At 33.6% G+C, this 24854-nt stretch overlaps 1 protein-coding gene across 5 annotated transcripts in view; it reads right to left on the bottom strand.

The window, feature by feature from the left end:
* Window positions 1-1523: 1523 nt before the first annotated feature.
* Window positions 1524-24854, bottom strand: part of LOC105147325 (voltage-dependent calcium channel type A subunit alpha-1-like) — a 191237-nt gene continuing 167906 nt past the window's right edge. For 2 of the 5 annotated variants that reach the window (XM_087409720.1, XM_087409721.1), the window contains 13 exons: window positions 21780-21896; window positions 21519-21584; window positions 19522-19613; window positions 17058-17542; window positions 16659-16763; window positions 16485-16588; window positions 15202-15258; window positions 10735-10946; window positions 10040-10394; window positions 7413-7543; window positions 6334-6512; window positions 5754-5786; window positions 1524-3945 (listed from right to left, as the gene is read on the bottom strand). In XM_087409720.1, the coding sequence (XP_087265846.1) occupies window positions 3419-3945; window positions 5754-5786; window positions 6334-6512; window positions 7413-7543; window positions 10040-10394; window positions 10735-10946; window positions 15202-15258; window positions 16485-16588; window positions 16659-16763; window positions 17058-17542; window positions 19522-19613; window positions 21519-21584; window positions 21780-21896 (2463 nt within the window). In that variant the 3' untranslated portion in view covers window positions 1524-3418. Of the gene's footprint in view, window positions 3946-5753; window positions 5787-6333; window positions 6513-7412; window positions 7544-10039; window positions 10413-10734; window positions 10947-15201; window positions 15259-16484; window positions 16589-16658; window positions 16764-17057; window positions 17543-19521; window positions 19614-20840; window positions 20933-21518; window positions 21585-21779; window positions 21897-24854 lie in introns of all 5 variants that reach the window. The other 3 variants (XM_087409722.1, XM_087409723.1, XM_087409719.1) reach the window with 2 other exon arrangements.

Raw genomic sequence — 24854 nt, 5'->3', positions numbered from 1 at the left:
CATTTTTTCGAATTAGCTACTTACATTAATTATACGTTACGTAGTGGCAATATTTATTTTACTTAGCCGATACACGAAAATTACGCAAACAAGTACAGACCAGCGCATTTGAAATCAATCGAAATATTTAAGAAACGAAGTAAGTCAGCTCTTTCTTCCAACAACATTTTTCTCGAAAGTTGTTTTTGACAACAAAAATAAATAAATATAAAAATCAAAGTAGCGAAACAAGAATAAAATGCTTTGTAAAGAAATATATTATCTAGTGACATGATTATCGCAATAGCTGAATTGCATCGCTTCTCAAACTTATCGATTCAATTATCTTACATCTATTCACTCAGTCTTTCACTTTCTTTCCCTCTCTTTCACTCATCGGATATATACATTTATTTACGTATAGATATATCGTAATATTTATACGTGTTGGGAAAAAAATGTACATTTATGTACACCTACATATTTTCGTGGGTGTTTCCTTAAAACACCTCAATTGGCAGTATGTTAAAAATGTCTTTATATATAATATAATGATTCTTTTTTTTTTTTTATTACGTACTCACACGTACTCACTCTTTTCGGATACGTGTGCTTGTTTAGCAAGCTCTCGTTTTGCGAATGATTCTCTCGAGTTTTTTCTATTTTTTTAACTCTCTTATCGTCCGTCGTATAAACGTACGATTGACGACGAAGTTTGAAGACAAATTAATTATGTAAAGTGATGTTTCTCTGTTTATTTTTCACGAATCGCGCGCGCTTCGATAATTAGCACACTTATTGTTAATATTACAGTAATGATAGTAAACAGCGTTAGTAGCGACGATAGTAGAATAGTTTAGTAATAGTAGTTGTAGTAATAGAATAATAGTAGTAGTGATAGTAGTAGCAGCAATAGTAGTAGTAATAGTAACAGTAATAGTAGTGGTAGTAGCGGTAATAAATCGTAATATAGTAGTAATGGTAGTAGCAGTAGTTAGTAATAGTGTAATAGAGTGAAGTAGCTGTTTTTCATCTCTTTTTCTGCGGGTGTTAATTTAATAACGGTATTAGCAGTGATAAGTAATAAGTATTGTAATTCAAATATACGCAGTAATTTACAGGAGTACTTTTGAAAACTGTGTGGTAAGAATTATTTATCTCTCCGCGTCATTGATTCTCTTTCTCTCTTTTCCTTTTACGCCTCTTCCCTCTCCCGTTATCTCGTGATAATTATTCATCCTTCTGCATTTCAAATGCGCATTTCTCAATCATGGTCCTCATTTCCTGAACTTTTTCCTAATCACTGTTGATTGGCACTAATCGCGAAGCAACATCCGCGCGAATTAACGACGACGTTTACGTTCGCTTTCTTCTTCCTTCTGTTCCTTGAGTTTACCCTTACGATAACTACAATCGTCTCGCTTTTCGATTTCACAAGAACCGCGATTGTAAACAATATTGGTATCTCGTAACGGCGGTTCTTGCGCGTCTCTCTATTTCTCTCTTTCTCTCTCTCTCTCTCTCTCTCTCTCTCTCTCTCTCTCTTTTTCGGCGAAGCGATTTCTAATTATTTGCATTTGATTAGGATCTCGAGTTCATCGGATTTTGTCAATGGCAAAATGGAGCTGACTTAAATCCTGGCAGAATTATTAGAATCTTTTGTTTCGACTTTTAATCTAACTTCTAATTCTATTAATTCTTTTCTTATTGGTTTCTTTATTCATTATGAAATATCCGTTTGGCAGTGCGTTCTGTTCACACGGCTGAATTTCCCGACGAATCGTCCAACGATGCTTACAGCGAAGCGAAGAAATACAGATTTTCAGATCTCAAAATAAAACATCGTCATTTCAAATTATTTTGTTTAATTTTTTAATTTTCAAAATTGAAAGTGACGATGTAAGCTTTATCGAATCCTGAAACTACATAATTACTATTTCATGTTTCCATTCTCTCGCTTCAGTTTCCCTCAATAGTCCTTCAATTGTCGTCGTTGAACAATTAACATTATTTAATCGGTGCGACTTAATTTTCACGAGTGAAAATGGAATGATTCGGTACATTAGTCGCGAATTCCGACTAATTATGGGCGAAGGGGATTTTCTTATGCATACACGCACAAGATCATACGAACATACATACATACATAAATGCACACGCACGTAAGAGAACGTTTCGTGGTGGATCACAGCGCAATTCGGGCGTTCGATGAGTCTCTCCTCCGGAAAATCGTATAAAAAGTAAGTCTTCCTCGAGACGGTCTTCGTTCGATCAAGTCGAGGTAAGATCGAAATATTAACTCGCGAATATAATATCAGAGGATTTCGAGCTCTCCCGGAACGTCCGCTCAATTAATCAATCACTGTCATTCACGAGGAGTTTCACTGCAACCTACCACCTTGTCTCTCGACGTAGCCGTCGCTCGCGATCTCGAGAGATCCATCTTCGCTTCATCGTGCGTCGTTCGCACCAATATAGAGCGTCTTCGACTATAGCGAAGACGCTCCTACTATTGAATAAAATTAATCTTTCAAATCCCTCGCATCAGGCGATCGTTCGTTCCCGATACTTCTGATCCGATCTCTAGGCTCTAAGATCGGATCTTCGAGATTTGTCGAGCTCAGCTATTTGATTGCACCTCGATCAATTCGTAGAATCGCGTACGTCGCACTCTTCCTCGTTCGCGGATTCATGCGACGTCAATATATGAGTGATAGTTCCGCCGATTTCTCCTGTGCGCGAGAAATCGATTTTCTATATGTATTTGCTGACCCTGTTCAGTCGCCGTATTCAGCCACCGGAAATCGCTCCGAATATCGTCCGCCTGGAATCGTTTGCCTTGTTTTCAACTTAGATCTCTTTCGGTTCACCGCAATGCCGTAACTGGAACAACTCCTTCATGAAGCTGTTTTTCGGCCAGTCGAAATCTGGAGGAAACCTCCATGAGCTTCGTCGATCGCGGCTCTTCCGTTACTTTCACATCGAAATCAACGCGCGTCCCACGTGGACGACTATCATGCGCAAACCCTGAGACGCCTGGGGGCGTCCACGTCACCGGACCACAGTCCTATTTTGACTAGCACCAATCGTCCTCGTCACTGTTCGAGTACTTCGATCTGCTCAAAAACATTATTCGTTTAATCAGAACTCATTATTATAGTTACAAGCAAAGTGGATAGATTATGTATTTAAAATGTGTTGACAAGTGTGGATTAAGACAATTGTAAACTACATAATCTAATAAAATCAATGAACTTTAGAATATAAGCTTCTATTGTATAATAACTTTTAACGACACTGTTACTTAAGAGTTACAGACTAGAGGTCTTAAAAAAAGCACTTTAAGAAAAAGTAGACAAAAATTAATAAATAGTAAGAATAATTAATTGTAATAATGATAAAGAATGAGGTTATTCGAAATAGAAGTGGTAAAATCTTCTTACCTAGGTGCTCTTTGCTTGGATTGCGGTTGTGGTTTGTAACCGTTGGGCACCGGGCTGGGTAGTAGACGACCGCGACTGATCGCGACAATCTGCTCGAAGTTCAACGGATGATGATTCGATTGCATGGAAGATGGCATGTACGACGGCGGATGTGGATGCTGCAGAACATGATCGAATACAGGTCCCACTGGCACGTGAGTCAGTCCACTCGGTGCCATGCCATGCGGTCCGTGAGTAGGCGAGGCATTCAGCTTGGGGAAGTTGATGTTGGTCAGTTTCAGCTGTAGAGTCGATGGCTTGTTCGGCGTCGGGGGCAGCCGGCGACCCTGGCCTCTTCTCGCGACCAGCACTGGATAGCTATGTTGATACGGATGATGGCGATGATGACGCGGACGACCATTGCCTATCGGGCTCGGGCTCCTCGAACGCTGCTCCAGACTTGTCGTGCCATAATGGCCACCACGTTCGATCCTGTGAACCGGACTTGGCGACCTCGCCGGACTCGTCGACGCGCTCCATAGATCTAATAATTACGTTTATTAAAATCTTCTGTCTGTGTGCGCATGGCACAATACAGGGGCTTTAGCCCCGTCATTACGGAGCTTTTTCGACATACGGCGCAAGGGTTGCTCGACAAGTAACTTGTAAGCATGTGTTGAAAAGCCATTAGGAATCTGACACGAATATTAGGGACCGGACAATTTTCGGATGTTACCAATTTTCAATATTACTGATCGTTTGATTGTCTAATTAAAGGACTTACGATAAAATAAAATTAATCTAGATTTAATCACTCGATCTCTGTGCGAAATTCGAAGAGCTCGATTTATCGGAAAGGATTCAGGATTGACGAATAAATGACTATTAATATAATGTAACTCTATTAATATTGATTAACTCTTTAGGACTAATTATAATTTCTTGTTCAAGGAAGAATATCAACTATATTTATTAAATGTGTAGTAATGAAAATTTAATTTAATAATGGAGTACATTCCTATAATATTTTTCTTATTTCTACATTTTGCGAAATTAATCATTATGACTCGGAATATAATTTTTGAAAATTAATAAAAAATACCAAATATATGTGCTAGTTATTTCGAAATTATCAAATCCGAAGGAGGATTAATGTAACATGCTTGTAGTATTTTGTGTTTGTAATGCTGTGAAATCACTCGAATCAGTATAATGCAAATACATGTTGGTGTCGGTGCTCTAAATATTAACTGTGTTCAAATTCTATGAGGCATCTAACGTAGCATGCGCATACATTCTATACTAATTATTAAATTACGGGTGCATTATATATCAATAATCGTGATAATTTTATAACAGTTGCGTTATCTTAACAGTGTGCAAAATCCTCTATTTTTCTAATTCTTGCAGACAAACTAAATTATGCTCAATATAGCATTTTATAATTCATATCGTTACGCCCGAGCGCCGTTTATGAATTCATTTGTGATACACTCCTATACTGGTAATGAAGGAAATTGATTTAGGCGATTATAATGATTTTATGTGGAATTCCATGTAACACAACAGAACATTATTTAACGAAATGCGATGACTAATGATTAAAAAAAGCTGTGAACAACGCGTACAAAATCTGATAAGATTCTCAGATAATTTTTTGTTTATCATTTAATTGTTTATCAATTCTAAAGATCATGTTTTTATTTCATATCACGATTGTCTCGTATCAATCAAGTACCATAAATTGTGAGGAGACACAAGGACGTAACAATATAATTATTTAAAAAGTAGGATTTCAAAACTAATTAAACACGCTGATGTGTAAAAACACGATTGACATATAAATATTGTCTTTTAAATCATATATATCGCGTTAAGTATTTATAAAATAAGATTTGTGGATTGCTTTTAAGAACTGAACACACTATGAAAATAATTACACATTAACATATTAAGATATTATTTTAACGATCCAATATAGGATATACTACCTACAACGATCGATTAGTCAATTTTCTTGATTGATAAAGCTACTTGACAATCTCAATGGCATTTCTAATGTAAAAAGCATCGAGTAACAACCAGAAAAGAAACGCTTTTGATGAAAACGTGTTGAACATTGATGCCATATTAGTGTTGTACATATTAATTGTTTGAAAACTTCTACTGCGTTGATATTTCGTGATGTCTGTTGCATGTGTTTGTGTGTGAGTATACGTGTGAATGCGTATCATTGTAAAACGAAACAAAGAAATAGTGAAAGCCAAACGATCGTATTGATTATGTAGTAACATCATAATTGCATCGTGGAGACAAGGGAATGAAGAAGAGGAGAGTTGTGAAAGAAATTACCATCGTCGTAATAGTCGCAGTGGTCGTAATAGTCTGTGTAGGCGCATAACAGAACAGAACGAAGAAACGTATTACATCGAGTATCACACAGAGCTTTTCTGCCTCGAGTAAAATCAACATTATAGCAACATTCATGTTTTTTTATAAAACCGTGACCACGAACTCTCTTTCGTTGCTTCCGCTGAACGCCAAACAGATTGTAATCTAACTACAAAATTTAGCAATTGATAATTTTCAAGAATGCAATAGAACGGTAAATAATGGCGCTATTTTCGTGACTTCTGAAACGATAAATATATCACCAAGCCGGTTGGAGATAATCATAATTAATAATAATTAATAATAATTATATAATAGAAATAACACCAAGAGAATGAAGGTATATCGGTGATACGGTGATAGAGTAAATACAAGGATGCTGTGTTCGCAGTATTCCAGGCTGATAAAAGACAACGAGATAGAGAAACCGGTTGGGGATGACTAACACGAAACAGAGTTCGCTGTCGTGGTTCCGTGAAAAAGACTTATCGTTGCACCGTCGTGGCTTTCGCTGGTCGGAATTATCGCCGGTACGTCGTACCTCGTATCCTATGCCGATGATTATATTGTGACGCATGGGGATGATGAGTGTGCCTTTGTATCTCGACGACGTTGCTAACGGTGTCGCTAAATCCTGGTCCGTCGTGGTAATGACCATGATGGTCGTACCGGCCTTGTCGCCTTGGCGATGGCGATCTAGGCATTATTGGCGAGTGTCTTCTGCAAATTATGACAATAACAAATGAGAAAATCGCGACACGTCGTGTAGTACGTACAAACCAGCTAATACGTTAGCCATGTAACGATAAGTATTGGAAAATCAAAGACATCAGTGTCTTTGAACATCGTCCTTGATTCAGTAGTTTGGAATATACTAAAGTTTAATTTCTTCGAGTTTAATGTTATATAATATTTTACTGGAATATATCTTTCATTAATTTCTCATTTTATAATTTTAAATACATTAGACTTTCGAATTTCATTCGTTTCTCAAACACAGTTGAAAAATTTGTGTTACATTTAATACATCTCACGTGTCCTAAACGGTCCACTCAAATTTTTGTGTTAATTTTACATAAAATGAATACATTACTACAAATATTATGTACAACAGTTAACTCAAAAAACCGTGATACAATATAAGCAAATTAAAACTAAAAACTACTAAAGTAAAACTATATATTTTTCTAGTAAAATTAGCATTTATGACATGTTAAATTAATACATATTTTATGTTCATTTATTTTAGAATTTATGTTTTAAAATACATTATTTTTATTTCTTCACTTACTCAAATTACATTATTTTGACTAAAAAACGTTAAATATTAATTTAACATAAATTATTTATATAACATAATTATATTGTATTAAATTAACATTCGAATATGTTAAAAATTTAACACAAAATTTTTTTAACAAGGACTTGAGTGAACCGGTTTTTAACACAAATATTTAATATTTATAAATTACAATATTTTTACTGTACACATACATGTACGAATAAATTTGCACGCAATGTGTACGTACATATATATATATATATATATATATATATATATATATATACAGCGCGATTTTTTTCTCGAAATTTCTTTTGTTTACATACTACACCCAATACCTTATACTTGGTGACCGTGAACGTCTAGAGAGGAGCGCCGAGGGATGCGGACGAAGAACTCTATCACCAGGATGCGTGAGACTCTCGAGGCTACCAGCACGCGAGTCGGACGGTATGACGTCTTGAAGCTCCTAAACGAGAACAGACTTTCGACTTAGTAGTTTGTCTGCGTAATTCAGAATCGGATTGGGAATCGGGGAGTCGGGGTGTTGCCGGTTCTTTGTCTTTAGCAATATCACGCTGTCAATTTGCGCGTTCCGAACAAGGAACTATCGTAATACGACTATCGAGATGCCTTTTGTCTCCGGAATTTAAAAGCAGACGCACATTTGACTCATTTATATTAGAGACCTATGATTAATTAAATATTCATATGCATAATGTAGTGAGGAATACGAGCAATTTAGATCAATCAAAATAAGAATCGAATAAATTTAACTTATTTTTTTATTAATAAAATTAATAGCATTGGTAAAATTTTACATTGGCTACCAATTTTATTATCACAAAATATCACAGTAATTTAATATCATGGTGATAATTGCATCGATCAATTACACGAGAAGAACACAAGATAAAATTTATGTGTAAAACGATACTTTTTTAGACACGTGCGATCTGCTTCTCTTTGTAATTTTTAGCGTACACTTTTGTGACTAACAAAGTTAAATATAGCTTCGCAAAAAATCAGGAGAAATTAAAAGATAAAGCAGAATAAGAGTAATTCACACACAGAGATACATACATATGTGTGTGTTGAATGGCATGCAAATTAGAAAAGTCTCGCTCATGCACATGCACTCGGTAATAAGTTCCGCTTAATTGGCAAAAGGAAAGTATCCGTTATCTTCGAGACGGGAGTCTCTCTCGCAAGAGTGTGCTATCTTACTTACTTACCAGGATGTGGACATAAAGAATCAAGATAAAACATTACAGTTGAGGAGAACGAGGCAGTCGTGCGAACGTGTTGACTGCTTCGTTACTCCAGCGATAATCCTAAGGCCGAAAGCAGCAAGGGACAAGGGGGTGGGAACTGTTCTATGCATCGACACGAGAAGAGTCGCTAAGATCTTTCGGGTGACATATGTGACTATTTCTCTATGTAGTGTTCACGTTAGAGCGTTGTCTTTCTAGGTGTCGTTATTATTTACAGGAGCACTAACAACGAGATCCAGATCGATTCGGCCAAGACCGATTCTTTCAGCGAGCACTGAAGGAAATTTAGACAATACTGATAAGTGAGAGCATACAATCCATCCAATGTAAATTAAAATTTCATCCAATTCTACTGCGAATCGGTCTTCAGCGCTTAAGATCACGACATCACGGGCAATACCTCTCGATCCGCGCGATATTTCTTGAATAATTATCCTTTCAGGATTGGAAAATTTAAAACTCGGATTGTGGTAGAGAACGTCGATTGGCTGGCTTATCTAAGACGATTTGTCCTAATCTAATTTAAACATAAATATTTTCGGTTTGTCTAGCGGAGATTTAATTGTTTTTTGAAATCTAATTTTATACTAACGGGACTTTATCTAAGAGCGTACTTTATCTAAATCTCATTACAAGAACTTTTTGGGAGATCACATTTTCTAAAAATACTTTTGGTGACACAATTAATTACAATACTAAGTGCGAGATAGCATCCTAATTTAGACCAATGTAGCAGAGCAAATTCGCCATAAGAGACGAAATTGTAATCTAGAATTATTTTCAGATAAAATAGAACAATCTACATGATCTATATTCGATTACAGGATGTTTCTGAGTTTTCATTACCAAATTATTAAAATTTTTACGCATTATACCGATATCAACAGTAAATGCTTTGATGTATAGATAAGGATATATTATAAGGTACTATTAAAAAGAGATGAAAATAGTGATAAATATGATTTCTAACGCAAAAATCTGTTTTTTATATTAAATAAATAAATTTAATGGAATAAAAATTGTGATATTAAGAATTTTAAGCATGACCGTATATATGAATACATCAAATACGATAAAGAAAGCCAAGATCGGTCAAATTTTGGATGTACAAATAATACATTATATATTCTTTTTTTTTAATCAATTAAATTTCTTACTTTCTTTACTTTTTTTTTTTAATTTAATTTAGGGGATTGTTAGCGTTTCAGAATGATTGTGTTCTGAAACAGAATGTTATCGGCTCGCAATTCTATCTGAAATAAATTGATTTAAAAAAAAAGAACATATAATATATTATTTGTAACACCTAAAATTTGACCGATCTTTCTTTATCGTATTTGAAAAATTGATATATTATCATTCCGAATTTATCAATTTTAATCAAAATGATCAAAGATAATATCATGTTTTTTAAATCAAAATAACGTCAATTCCAGAAAGAAGGCCAAAAATCTCAAGGAAATAAGAGCATTTTGGTTCAGAAACATCTTGTACTTGCTACGAAACTAACACATCTTAAACGTATCGTATACACGATAATCACGATTAATATGTGACCACATCTCGAGCGAGATAACGGACAGAGTCTTTTCCGGCTTCTTTTATCACAATCTACTTCCAATAGGGTCAAAGGAGAAAGGACATTCTCGAACAACCGAGGAAAATCTTTTGATCTTGGATCGAGCCGACACCTTGTGGTAACGGATCGAGGAGCGAGGTGCGTAGGTGTTCTGGTGTTGGTAGTACGAGGGTGGTCGGTGGTCATGATGATGGTGATGGTGGTGGTGGTAGTATTGGTGATGGTCATAGTATTGATCATTGTCGGTATCGTAGTAGTATTGGTCGTGATGGTGATGGTCGTGGTAGTAGTTGTTTTGATCATCCCGCTGGGAGGGCACCTCGGCCAGCAATGGCTCTAGCTCGGGGGCGCGATCCTCGCCATTAACTACGAGTACAACCCCAGACCCACCCCCTCCCTGGCTACTCTCTCCGCTGCTGCCTAGTATATCGTACTGGCGAGACATCTTCCAGTTCACCTTTTTGTTTCTGAAATCAAAGTAACCGCTATCCTGGTATATTCTTGACAAAGAAATATGCTGACAATAAATAGACTAAACATTACTAAACAATATAAAATTATTAACTCTTTCCCATAATTTACGAAGCATCAATTTTGAAACCCATTAATCCAGTTATCGTGATACAATTACATGAATTTCAATTTTCCTATGTTCTTCTCTTACTTTAAAAGTAATATAACTAAGAGAATTAAGTTTTTTCGAAAAACAGGAAAAAAACTATTTTTTACAATATCATTTTATCTTAAATCTTCCCTAATATTTTTTTAATTTGCATTTTACTTTAAAGCACGTAAAAAACTGCACACCTGATGCTACGCTGACGTCTGTGCTCGGCGGCTGCGAGAACGCCTAAGGCCCCTTCCTCCTCATCCGTGTGGTCTCTGTGTCGTTCGTGCTTCGCTTCTATGGCCGGTCGCATCACCGGTTCGAGGCTGTTCGCTCTACTTCCAGCTCCGTGATTATTTCCGGTGTGATTTACCGCCGCCATGTCCAGCAAGCAGTTGAAGAAGGCCGATGGCTAAATTGCGAAACGTGCGAAAGCACACTAGCTATCAGAGCTGATCGACAGGGATCTCATTTTTCGATCAACAATTTCTTTCTTTTCTTTTTTTTTTGCGCTTTTATTTCTTCATTTTTTTTTTAAGTTTCTTTGGCATATGTATATAAATAAACTATATATACATATATGTACAGGCACATACAGGCTTTTTTTTCTTAGCGTTACCTCTCGTCGGTGGTCTCTCGAAAAATCGTGGTAGAATGTGAGACGCTTATAAAGATCGGAAGCATTCAAAGTCGAGAATCAACAGTGTAAAAAACGGTGAGAAAGATTCTCAGAATAAAGAGGCGGCCATGCTAGAGAAAAGGCATGCCGTGATGGTGCGTTTACTTGTGTCCATTTTACGGTAAAATTCTTCCATATCTCGAACTATTATACGTTCGAGAGAACGTGTGTGAATGCAAGAATTGCAAAAAACAATAGCGTAAACGGTATTGCAGCGAGACAAATTTTGTATTGCATCGCAAAGCCTGTATATGTTGATCGAGACTGTTATGTATATAAAAAAAAAGAAAAAGAAAAAGAAATGTCATTCCCCTTTTTTCCCTTGTATACGAAAGTGTTACAAGTAGACACAAATGCGTTAGTAAGGAAACGCGGTTAATTTGAGAGACGTAATAGTACTGCAAGAATGCAATTGTTAGTAAGCATGCAAACGGATGAAGTCCCGATGTTCTACCTTAGTTCTGCACATGTTCTATATATAAGTAGTAAATTTATTTAAATATTTTAAACAATTTAGACATTACAATAATAGAATTTCTTTTTGTAACTTTTTGTAACTTTTCTTATTGTCGCGAGCTATTGCGGATAATTTATTGTATTTTATATTGTTATATTTATGAGGTAGAACACGGATAGTTCATTCCGCAAAGATCATACAAATATGCCAAATAATCGTGGATAAAATTGAAATCGGTTGCTTAGTATGCAAAAAACGGGTCTAAGTAGAAATATATTCCAAGGTTGAGGACTCTGGAACATACCGCTATATGAGATGTCTCAAAATCATTGTATGTAATAACAATTATTTCAGTCTTTAATTTTCGTGAAACCGATAAATCTTTTATCATTTATCGCTTTAACAACTGCCATTTTTGGGACATCCTGCATATATCGGATGCTTATGTCAGTGCTTGCTAAATCTTGTAAAAACAGGAGCTGTATCTATCGAAAGACACTTAGAATGCAAATAAACGAGGCGGATAAATCGTTTTTCGTCTATTGAGCTACGAATTGCTTGTTGTGAGCTCACGAAAGGAAGTGATCATCAATGTTTACGAAGTATTTATCAACATTTATATACTTTTCGTAAGCATCGTCGAACACGCCCGGTTGCTCGCCGTATTCGCGAATTACAGGAGCAATTTATAGAGATACTTGCAGATTTTTTGGTGGATAACTTATTCGCCAAAAGTTGAATATGTTGTTATTACATTGAAAGATACTTAATTTACTATATCACAGATTTTTAAGATTGGTTTATCTTGTATCAGTGCACGTTAACGCGTGTGCATGTGTATACAATATAGAAAGTGTGTCAAATGACGTGTAACGTGTAACTGAAAGAGCGGAAAATTGCTCTAGAAAGCGGAAAACTGTTCTAGTAGTAGAAAGCGATCGGATAAGTTGGGCAATACTACGAGTCTACTACTGAAATCACTGATCAAAAAAGTGCCTATTTATCTCCTCTACACTACTGCGGTAAAACTCGTAAGAAACCAGAAAAAAAAAAGAATCTTTTCGACAATAGCTAGCAGGAGCGTTATCATCAGTTGCCGCATTAACTTCGCACCGTAAGAAAAAGATATTTTTGGGATTATCTAATATCTAAGAGAAGAGAAACGAGAAACTTTAAGTATCAAATCTTCACAGCATCTAAATTTACTTGCTTAGATATTAGATAAGCCTGAATCTGTTTTCTTAAAATCAAGAGGCAATCAATATCCGCATGTAAACAATACAATGCAAAAATTTTCTAATAATAAAATTAATTATATGACTTTTAGATAATTTTATTACTATTATATATATTATATATAATTAGGTATCCATTATTCCACCAATAGTTCAATGACTAATAATCTTTTATTATTAGAAATTTTATATTATTTGAACTTATAACGAGCGCGAAGTTGAAATGCTTAGAGCAATGTGATTCCAATTTCTACTTTAAAAAATTCGTATTGAGCTAAATAAAGGAGAGATATTTGTCAAACGCTCGTGAGCAAAATGGACAGTTCAGTAGAATGAAAAGGAAGTATCTACGTCACGCTCTAAAAAAATTGGATATTACCAAACTATACGTTTAATTACTATAATCGAAAAGAGGCTTGCTTGGCAAGAAAAGAGTGTATAAGTCTAAGAGGCATTTATCGTAGATTGAGGCAAAAGGCGGGCTATATATATGAATATATTATATACGTTCGAGAATCGATTATCTCGGGCTACTTCTCGTTCTAAATAGACTCAAGAAATGGAGCTCTATAAGGTCATTTACTTACACATAGCTATACCGGTATTGCCGGTCGACAAAGAGCCGATTCTACACGCGCGTACACGTGCGTATATAGCAACGTGTTACTCACGTGTCGGCAACAACACGACGACTAAAACAACTCTGACAACGTATCATAATCATATATATCACTGCGGGAGCCGCTCGCACGCGCGGGATCTTGAAAGTTATATGGACAAGAGATCATCTTCCCTTTGTGATATATAGATTGAAGTGAGAGCTATTCTTCGACGTTATCCTAAACTAGTTTGACAAAAGAAACGTGCGATTAGAAAAAGAAAAAAGCCTCTCCGTAGAAAGGCACTAAGTATCTAAAGACTAGCTCGTGTGCGAGCCTGATTAAAGATCTATTAGGAATTATGTATCTATGATAAGTGCCTAAGTAAGATAGACTAAAATGTATTGCCGTGTTAATGTATAATATGCGAAACAGCTATTCATTTTCTCGCTACCTTTCATCATTAATTAAATTTTTTATATGAATATTTTGCATCCTTTTATGCGCAATATAATGAATAAATTTATTTTATTCATTTAAACTTCTTCAAAATGTACAAATATACATTTTCCCTAATTTCAAACCACGATTTTATAGCTTCATATATTATAATCTTAATTTTTTTTTAATATATGGTAACTTGATATTACGTTGAAATTTTATATATATATATATATATATATATATATATATATTTATAAATATATAAAATTTTATAATATAGGTTGTGTTCGCTTTTGCGTTTACAACGTTTTAAGCGTTGTTTCATTCTTGTTGTTTAGTAAATATTAAACACAATTGATACTCATGAGCTGTGAGCGGCGAAAGCGAACGCAGTCATAGCAATAGAAGTTTATTTTGAAGTTAAAAATTAATTTAAAAATATAATTCTACAGTTTTATCACGTGCATACTCAACTTCGTTAAATATACTTGATATTGATAATGATTTTATATGACTATATTGATGACAATAGCTGTTTCGCTACGCCTTTAGTAATGTGTACATGTGTAAATGATTATATTAATATTATAATAAATAAAAGGCTACTTTACATAAATGAAAGAAAGGTCGAAAAAGTAATCGTATACACTTATAACGAGTAAAAAAAATTGTGTGCAGTGTAAAATAGAAAAAAGACATACCAGAGGCGCATTAATTTTATTATAAGTAATAAAAAATAAAAATTAATTTACAAGTTATTTCGCGCAATGTATTTCACGTACATATTTTATGATTTAAAATATCAAAGAAATAAAAAAAGTTATCAAAATATATAAAAGAATTATTTATTTTATTATCTTAAAGAAAAAAAAAGTAATTGTAAATTGCATTACGTGAGACACTTTGCATATGCGCGATGCATTTTTTTGCATTCGTGTGTGCCTCTGAATAATGTGAGAGAAGAGTGAAGTAGAAAAAATTGGACTGTGAAAAGTGTTATTTTAGAAAAAAATGAATTATATGCTGCAAAAGATTCGTTTCTTTTTTTAAAGTAGTAATGAATTATTTTTATGAAAATATTAGAGTTAGATATCGATAAAAAGATCGAAGAAACTTTTGCAGTATTAATGCGAATCAGACGAATGTGGTTAAAATTTAAAAACACAAATTGTACAGCCAAAAGAAAAACAAAACAGTGTTAAGATAAGATAATAATAAGTAAGATAATAAGTAAGAGAAAAAGTAAGTACTACCGCCTGGGCTGCAGGACTTTGCCCAGCATTATCGTTATCGATAAGATCGTTATCGTTCTGGAAAATAAAGAGAAAAGACACAAGGAGATGATTGAAAATTATGTGAACATCCTTCTGGTTTGAGTATATTTAAAAAAAATAATATTCAATCAATTATTTATTACTGTGTGCAAATTAATTATTACTGCTATTCTTTAGATGTCATTAATCCGTTTACTTAAAAATTCCTAATTATTTTGTTGTTCTAGAGATACAATTAAAAAATAATAAATATTGTGTTCTTTGTTATCTAATAATCTAATTGAAATCCATTCAGTATTTTCAGGCTTTCTATGATATACAAATATTGTTATCCAATCGATCTACTGATTGTCATTAAATTAAATTTTATTGATATAAATATAACTTTCTTCAACATCGATCTTAAAAGTGATTTATATTAATAAATTATTTAAAACATATTAATAGCAATCGGTAGATCAAAAGCAGATAATCTATATTAATTACTTGCACAAATTTCGAGATACAATGTTCAAGTAATATCACATCTAATTGTTTCTACAAACATTGACTTAGCTAATATAAATAAAGAGAACAATTGTGCACAAATAATTTGACTAAATAGTTTGTTGTTTCTGTCATCCCATTTTAATAGGATCACACAAGTGGAAAGGCATTATTTTCTTCTTGTAACGTTATTCCTTCATGTATGTATAATTAGATTTATTTTCCAGTAAAAATTTGATAAACTTTTTCGTAAAATATCAAGATTACAATTTAAATATTTAGCAGAATCTAATAAATTTAAATTAATTCAAGTATATCTATCTTTTAAAGATTTCTTCATCTGTACTCGAAAAAGATTCATGATGATATTAAAGCTCCGAGTGACCAAGCTAGACTACATGAGACTTTCAGAAAATATTCTATTCGTAAATTCATTCGCGGGCTGGCCTACCACGAAGAAGCCAATGGCAATCATTCATTTAATTCTTAATTAAGATCCTCCATTTCGATTTTCCAATTCGTTCCTTTGTAGTGATAGTTTAAAAAATCAAGATAGAATCATTTATTTAATAAATATTTATTTATATCGATTTATATCGTACTTTCATTTCACAAACTTGTTTAATAGGAAACAAGAAAATCGAACGAAATTCAAAAGAAAATCGTAAATGAAGGACCACGAAAAAAACTTAATACTAGAAATCCATCTTTAGGACCTGCTATCGTTTTTATGAAAAATATATAATTAATTTGACAGAAGAAAAAAAGAGGCTCACCTGTTCGGCAGGCTTTAGCTGACCAAATTTCGTCGACCTCCAACTTTCGAGTATCAGAAGGCAGACGTATATCTTACCCACGGTGAGCTTGTCTCTACTCAATTCTGAAAAAAATTGCACAATAATTAGATATTGCAAAATATATCTTGTTGAATAGAGAAAAGCGAGTTTTACCTTCATTCCTAGGTATCAAAAGGTCCAACATCTTTTTCGCTTGTAAAGGCCAAATACTTCTGATCGTGTCCCGCAGCTCTTCATTGGCTTGATTCATTTCGTCGGCTGGAATGAAATGAAGAGTTGGATTTATTTGATTAATTGTAACGTAAAAAATAAAAAATAAATATATAATAAGGTATTTAAAATATTGTATATTATTTTCTGATAATGTCTATGCTAAGATGTAATTTTAGAAAATATTTATAAGAATGAAAGATGTTTTTTAAAATATCTTCGACTTCATTACACATGAAAGATACAAGAATTGAAAAAAATTACATTAATCAACAACTGTTTTCTGCAAAATGACAGTAACCATTTCCCTTTTCTATACCACATAAATTTCTATGGACTCACCGCATCGCATTTTTATGCTGAGATTCTCGCGAATAAGAGCGAACAGCGTTGTCGTGAAGTTCACCTTGCCATCACTGTCCACCGGCATATTCATTCTGATAAGCTTCTTGTACGCAAGTCGATTTGGGCACTTGTTGCCAAATCCCAACGGTGGATCCATATTCTTTAGCATATCGTACATCTCCGTGTAGTGGATCTTGCCAGTGGCGTTTGGATCATATTCAGCCCAGATCCGCACAAACTCGTCGAGATGATGTGCACCCAGGATCGACGAGTCCCGCGTGAGATAATCGAAGTTGTCCATGATGACGGCGACGAAGAGATTCAGCATGAGGAATGAGCAGAAGAAGATGAACGACACGAAGTAAGCATAGGCGATGTTGGAGCCGCAACCGTCCTGTTCGGACTTCTCAGCTTTTGGGTCGCAGGGACGGCCCTTTACGCAGGACAACATAATGTTTGGCCAAGCCTCGCCCGTAGCACATCTGAGAAAATCACATATTGAGCATTTTTATTACGCTTTTCATGTCATGTCAATAGAAACAAGAACTGTGAATACTTTAGCAACCTAGCGCATCACATACGCCAGAAAAGCCGCGATTATTATACTAATATTCCCAACCGCATGCAGACTTTCCAATTCTAAGTTAACTGATAACGCTTAACAAAGTTATGAAATTAATAAACTGCAAAAGTTATGGTGACTTGTTATACTTGAGAGTAGATATTTACAGCTGTATAAATTCATTGTTAAGATATATGTATATGTATATATATATATATATATATATATATATATATATATATATATATAATTATATATATTAGGTGTTGGAATTAATTCGTAGCGTTTTACAAGTGATGGGTAGTACTTTCATTAATGTATTTTTTAATGCTCATGTGAAATAAATAACATTCTTTCATTAAAAAACGCTACGAATTAATTCCAACACCTAATACATATAATTATATATAAATTATGTATATATATATATATTACAAAAATTAAAATTTTGTTTTGATTGACTGATTGAAACGTGCCAATTCATTAGAGAACTAACTGATAATAGTTTTAAGTCCAAAATATTTTGAGATTTTAATTAAAAATAAAATTAAATAATAACTTATTACAAGAAACATTTATCTCGTTTTGTGCTGTTAAACAGTCAGAAAATAAGTTAATTTTATTGTGAGCAGATTATATCATAAATATTTAGTCTCAAGTATAATTCTTTTGTACTATACGAACAATCTCAAGTTAGTATTATTAAGCAGCATCTATTTGCAATCGCAAAACAAATTGAATTAAAAAATTACCAAAATTCATGCGATATTTTGGCGAATTATGACATTATGTCTTTTGCAGTGCATATTAAGTTTAGTTTCTATAATCTCCTCAGTTTCTCTACAATCTTCTATTTAAAATTTTAAATGCTTTACTAAATTTCTACATATATATTTCATATTTGCATATAGGAATTATATAGAAATAAAAATTCATTATTAATTATTTTTTAATATAAAATTTGTTTCAAAATCATTGTTAAGAACTAATAATAATTTTTATAATACAATTTTTTTAATCGATAATGTTTTCGTATATTTGCTTCTGAGACTGAGGAGAGCAAGTAATTGGGTTCCAGTTTCTTTGCAAGCGCGGCATGCATAAGGCCTAATATTTTACGCAACATGAAAGGCGAGCTAGATACTGCGAACTTAATACGGCGAACTCAATTCTACATGAGGCTGCTGTGTATTATTCTGTTTGCTCTGAATATGCCATATCGTATAGCCTGATTTTACTTTTGTGCTCGATTTAGTGCTGTGAACTTTACAGTAAAACATGGTTGGATCGAAGCGAAAAGGCCTGCTGTGAACATACATCCGTAAATAATACGAATTAAATAATTAGAAGACTTCGCGACTTTGGGACGCTCAACGTGAGAATAATACATTTAAAAAATGATTTAATATTTTCCGACTGGATATATTATAGTACTAATATTTTAACTTAAATGCAATTTTAATAAAATATCTGAATATTTTTTGAAAATTTTGATATAATTAAATCATCCCAAATCACTTTGGATGCTGTAGTGAAAATATCTAAGAGAAATTAAAATCTTTAAAATTTTTTCATAACTCAGACAAAATAAATCAATGCAATCAACTTATACAATATTTGCGATACATGCCTAACGACACATAAGTGATTCAATTAATTAATTCCTCGTCACGTAGACGTCACCAAAGATCAATCTGCTTTCGCATCACAATCCGAGGAAACTTGGATCGTCTTCCGCATCGTGCTCGTAACAAAATGATAAGTGAGCTGATAGGTAGCTTGCCGCAGGTGTTGAGCGTGAAAGCTCATTCGATTGTTTTGCAAATCGCGCTGATAGTCACGTGGTCAAATTCAATGGCTAAACAGTTAGCTAAATTCCTCTTGCGTGGCGTTACTTACCGAAAAAGTAGCATCAGACCTTGTATGAAGCTTTGGAAATTGTTGTGCTTCGTAATAGAGGTATCAGCATCCAGCTTGATGTTACCGAATACCTGAGACCCACAGAAAGAAGAGGGCCGCAGCCAAAAGGCACAAGCGGCATTATAAATTTGCGTCACCAAATATGCTTTTTTTTTAAATAATAAAGAAATATCAAAAATAATTGGAATGTCCTCTGCTTTCTTTCTTGCTGGATGATCACTAATTTTAATTTTTGTATCGCTTCGATCACGGTTTTGTGTATGCGTGTATAATGAGTATTATAGAATTCAATTCTCTAACTACAGTTTCTCATACTTTTTCTTTCAACAAGTACACGGTGTACTCGAGAGAACTAAGGTATAAACAAAATTTGTGGATTAAAACAAATAATTAAATTACATTAATTTACATCACTAAAAATTCTGATTTCTAAAAAAACTTTATTTTAACAACATTTTAATAATTAATTTTTTGCGGATGATTTCATAGTGGTATGTCAGTTATAAACAAATGTAAGTTTATGAAAAATTATACATTTGCGCGATAAAATATTAACTAATATTTATTGTAAAATTCATTCTCTCAAGCACTACCTTAATTAAAACTTCAAGACTTTAACTTAACGCAGGCATCTATAGGGCTGTTACTAATTAGGATGAGTCACAACAGATTAACACGTCGAGCAGCTTACTCTCATGCCAACAAAGCATTACTCTAGAGGTAATTTACGACGACCATACTTTTATATATATATATATATATATATCCCTTTCAACTTTTCACTCTACGGTCGATGACGTATCTCCCATCAGTATCGCACGAGATCTTTAACGATGCTTCTTGGGAATCGAAAAAGAATGGTGATCAATATATTGCAATTATACTATAAAACTATTTTCCTTTCTAGAAAAATAGTCTTTTGTCATAAAAGATTTAATTGTAAAAACACATTTAACGCAATTTTTGTTTTATAATGATCGATACGAAAGTCTTTCTAGACTTCCATGACATCGTAGATTCCTTTTATGATATTATCCTGCGAAACATCGTAAAAGATCGCGACGATAAACCAGCTGTGCGCTAAAATCATTTCCCTCTCACATACAAAGATAAATTTTGAGCAAACAAATAAAGAAGAATCTCTTTTTACTTTTAAAAGAGAATAAAACCATTAGCTTATTTTAGAAGATGTTTTTATCGTACAAAAGGGAAATGATAATTGGACCAGCCGATAAGTGGCCAGAAGTCATCTCATTCGTCGCCGTCGAACCGGCAGTCAATCTAGCTGCTCGACTCACCGAAAAAGCAACATAAGACCGGCGAAGAAGGACTGAAAGTTGTTGTGATCATCGATCGCTGTTTCCGGATCGTTCGATATATTGCCAAAGACCTGACAACGGACAATTTCAGGGTCACTTAATGGCCACCGGGGGGATCTGCTGTCTGTCACTTAAAATTCCCAATCTGTAAGGTTACGCGTGCCAGAAACTACTTCGAGATCACTTTGACACGCCGTTTCTCACCCGATTCGAAGCTGAGATAATTGCACGGCTCTCGTTTTTAGAGAAATATCTAAATGACGTAGCACGCTAGCGATAGTTCTTTATTTTGTAGATAAGCCATCGATCTTGAAGATCATTGGCCAATTACGTTTTTTAATCAATTAAAGCTGCTCTTTTTTCCGTACAGAATCAATTACCTACAAAAATTTGAAAATCTTTTCTGTGTAAGACAAACAATCTGTTTCTTTCACGTAGAATATAAAATAAGTATTATTCAATTTACATATATTTCTATGTGATAATATTTTTAATCTTGCAAAATTTCTAATTTCATTAAATTTTTAAGTCTTCCTTGAATGATCATGTTACTTCAATCCTGCACCCTTCTGCACATCATCCCCCAAAAATATATTTAAAGGACAAATTCGTAGGAACTTCGTGAGAAATCGAAGCAACGGAAGAGAGGATTCATACCTGCATACCGATGATAGCGTAGATGAAGAACAGCATTGCTATGAGGAGACAAACGTAAGGCAGAGCCTGGAAGAAAATAGGTTTTTATTATCGTCATTTCGATAATTAATCCTCGAAGCTGATGATGAATGAAGCAAAATTTATAACGATCAAGGATATTGAAAGATAAGAAATAATAACCGCTGTTGGCACATATGAATATTAAAGGGATGCAAATCAATAATTAAAAAATTAGAATTTAATTTATCGAGACGTGCTTACTTTAAAGGATTGTACGAAGGTCCAGAGTAAAATACGTATCGTGTATCCCTGTCTCAGTAGTTTGATCAGTCTGGCGGCGCGAAAGAGCCTCAGAAAGCCGACGTTGATGAAGTTCTCCTGCAGGGGACAGAGGAAATTGCACTTAACCCCACAAAATGTCGACTCCTTATTGCGCGCCAGAACGAAGCTTCGTGCGTGCGACGTTTCGGCATTGCATATTACGCGTCGAAGGATATTAATCCTTTCGGCGTGCTATGTTTTCCTGTCCTCGACGATGCACGAACGAAGCTATGGAATAAACTGACATTCTCTCGAAAAGATGTAAAAACGAGAGCAATTAAAACCTTGATGAAATTGAAGATTATTTTTAGGAATGCAAAATCACTGCCGAAAGAAACGTGGAACTAATTGTAAATATAAGTTACTAATAACTGCTAATCATTAGTAATATTGTAGAAATAAAGAAAATATATTTTTATCAAGTAACTAATTGTATTTCTGTTGTATATTTCAGTAGATTAAGCTCTAGTAGTGTTTTCTTCTTTTTTAATTATAAAAATCTTTTATTTTTAGACGGATTTAACTTTTAATTTTTATATATTTAATTCATATATGAATATAAATTTAAATAGACTAATTTTAAATTGATGCGTTCATGAATTACTTATTTTATTAATTTTTTTTCATCAGTACAAATTTAAGTAAACTAATTCTAAATCAATGTATTGATAATTCTCGAGTTTAATTATTTTAATGAAGAATCATGTTTTACTGTAATAATCGAATATTTTAACTATTGAATTGCAACGCAATTACATATTTAAATTTTATTAACCCTTTTGCTGTAACGATTGAATCATCCCCGACTACTATGTTATAAAGACAATTAATAAGTTGAAATCGAGATAGATTAAACACCGCATCCATATGCTTTTAAAATATTGTTAGGTAATGTAACTACATAGTGTTATAACTGTTTGAATTCGTAGTATCAGTGTTGTAAAATGTTCGAGACTGTTCGTGTGATGTACGAATAGTTTATGTATTCTGAAAAGTACATGCACAGGATAAATAAACGGGATAAAAAGTGACTTAATCTAAAAATGACTTAGCAAAGGCCTCGAGAAAATACTAGTTTCGAAATCCAGTTCCCCTCTTTTGCTTGCAAATAATCACAAATGAAATCATATTGATCATCACCATTTTACCATAATTGTTACTAATATACATATTCGAAAACGATAATATATAAAGATATCTATGTCTGAAATAATAATTACAACTTTTCGGAAACAGGAGTTATAAAGAAAGATTTATTTTGAATTTCTACACAGAAACTAAATTTAGAGAGTTGCGGTATTTAATATTAGTTCTGTACTTGCAATGTCGTAACTTCTTCCAACTTATGTTGTCAACATAAAAACTGGATAGTAATTTTATACCTTCTTTTCGCCTAGCTGGCCACCACTGGGCACGCTCGATCGGTCCTATTACAGAAATATGTGAGATTGCGAGATTATTCCATCCCCAATATTGAGCTTCTGATTGTTCAACTTTTGATAATTACAATGAGAACAGAAATACTAATGACTGGCAATCAATACTGGCGATGAGTAACTTCATAAGCAGTTTATTTTAATATCAGGACCAATACTCACTTCACGATAATTCTAGCTATTTTCTTACCTGTACTTCTAATAAAGACATATCTTTATAAAAAGATATTTTACAAGCGCAGGCAGCAAATATATACAGATTTTGACACATTGAATATTTCTCTAGCAAGGAGAGGAACAAGTAATGTACACACAAATTTCACTTTTAAATATATTTGAGTACATATCATCACTAATTCATGGACAAGTGGCATATTCAAGCAATATTCAAGCGTTTTGCGATTTGTATCGCGAAAGAATGCAAAAAAGGATGATTTTAGAATTTTTAATTAAATTATAATACGAATCGATATTATTCGTATGATGGCAGGTGTTAAAATATGTTGAAATAATATTACAGTTATAAAATAATATTTTTTCTGTTATATGCATTGCCTAATCATTTATTAAATGCACATTCCGTAAAAATTTACATTAAAAAAAGCGCACAAAAAACCTTTCGATGCAAATTTCTTGCGAATATTTAAATATTCCGTTGTATCACTTGCTCGGATTAGTCTAGAGTAAGTACTAAAACATAGATAAAGTTAGATAAAATTCGTGGGTACATTATTTGGCCCTCCCACCTGTGAGATTTGAAAATTAATATTATTCATATCCTACATATATTACCGGCTAAATTGTAATCGCTACATCAGTGGAACTGAAATAATCAACGTCACTATGTGATTGGAAGAAATGTTTCGAGCAATACTCTATACAATATTATTTAATACTCTATATAGTATAGCTCCTTTTCCACTTCCAAACTACAACTGACATTGGTTAATCTAAGTCACAGGATATCAATCATATGTAGAAAGAAATGTTCTAATACGAAGAATGGAAAGGATTTGTATCGGGAATATATTTCTGTTTATGTACATGTAGCTGTTTCACTATATATAATTGCGTAAATGTATACTGTGCAAATGTAGCGATGTACAGTGTGATGTATGTAGCGTATGAATGCAGCACGAAGCTATAAGGTAATACATACAAAGGTGTTCGAGGTACTTCGGTTGTCGTAATTTACCTGCTAGTTCGTCACACGGACTTTGCACGGCGAATCTAAGTAAGCAGCAAAAGGGTTAAACGAAAGACAAAGGTATACATCAAGCAACACTGCCGCGACGATTAAGGACCACTATTATAGATGAATGTTCCGACAAAAAGTGATATTCCAACAAATTCGCGTTTCGAACATTAGAATTAATCTAGCATGTTGAAACAGTCGCAGTGGTATGACATAAATAAAAAATCTCGACCTAAAATCTTACGATAAATAATCATATATTTCTTTTAAATAAAAAATATATATAATTTGAAGTTCTTTGCATGCATAAATCTTCAATTATAAACTTTTAATCTTCAATCATCAAGTCTCAACATATATTTATAGTATAATTTTGAAAGTAAT

Source organism: Acromyrmex echinatior, chromosome 9 (genome assembly GCF_024713525.1).
Source record: "Acromyrmex echinatior isolate Ae372 chromosome 9, ASM2471352v2, whole genome shotgun sequence".
NCBI classification, from domain to species: domain Eukaryota; kingdom Metazoa; phylum Arthropoda; class Insecta; order Hymenoptera; family Formicidae; genus Acromyrmex; species Acromyrmex echinatior.
Note: the sequence above shows the minus strand (reverse complement) of the source record. Positions and strands in the feature narration are given on the sequence as shown.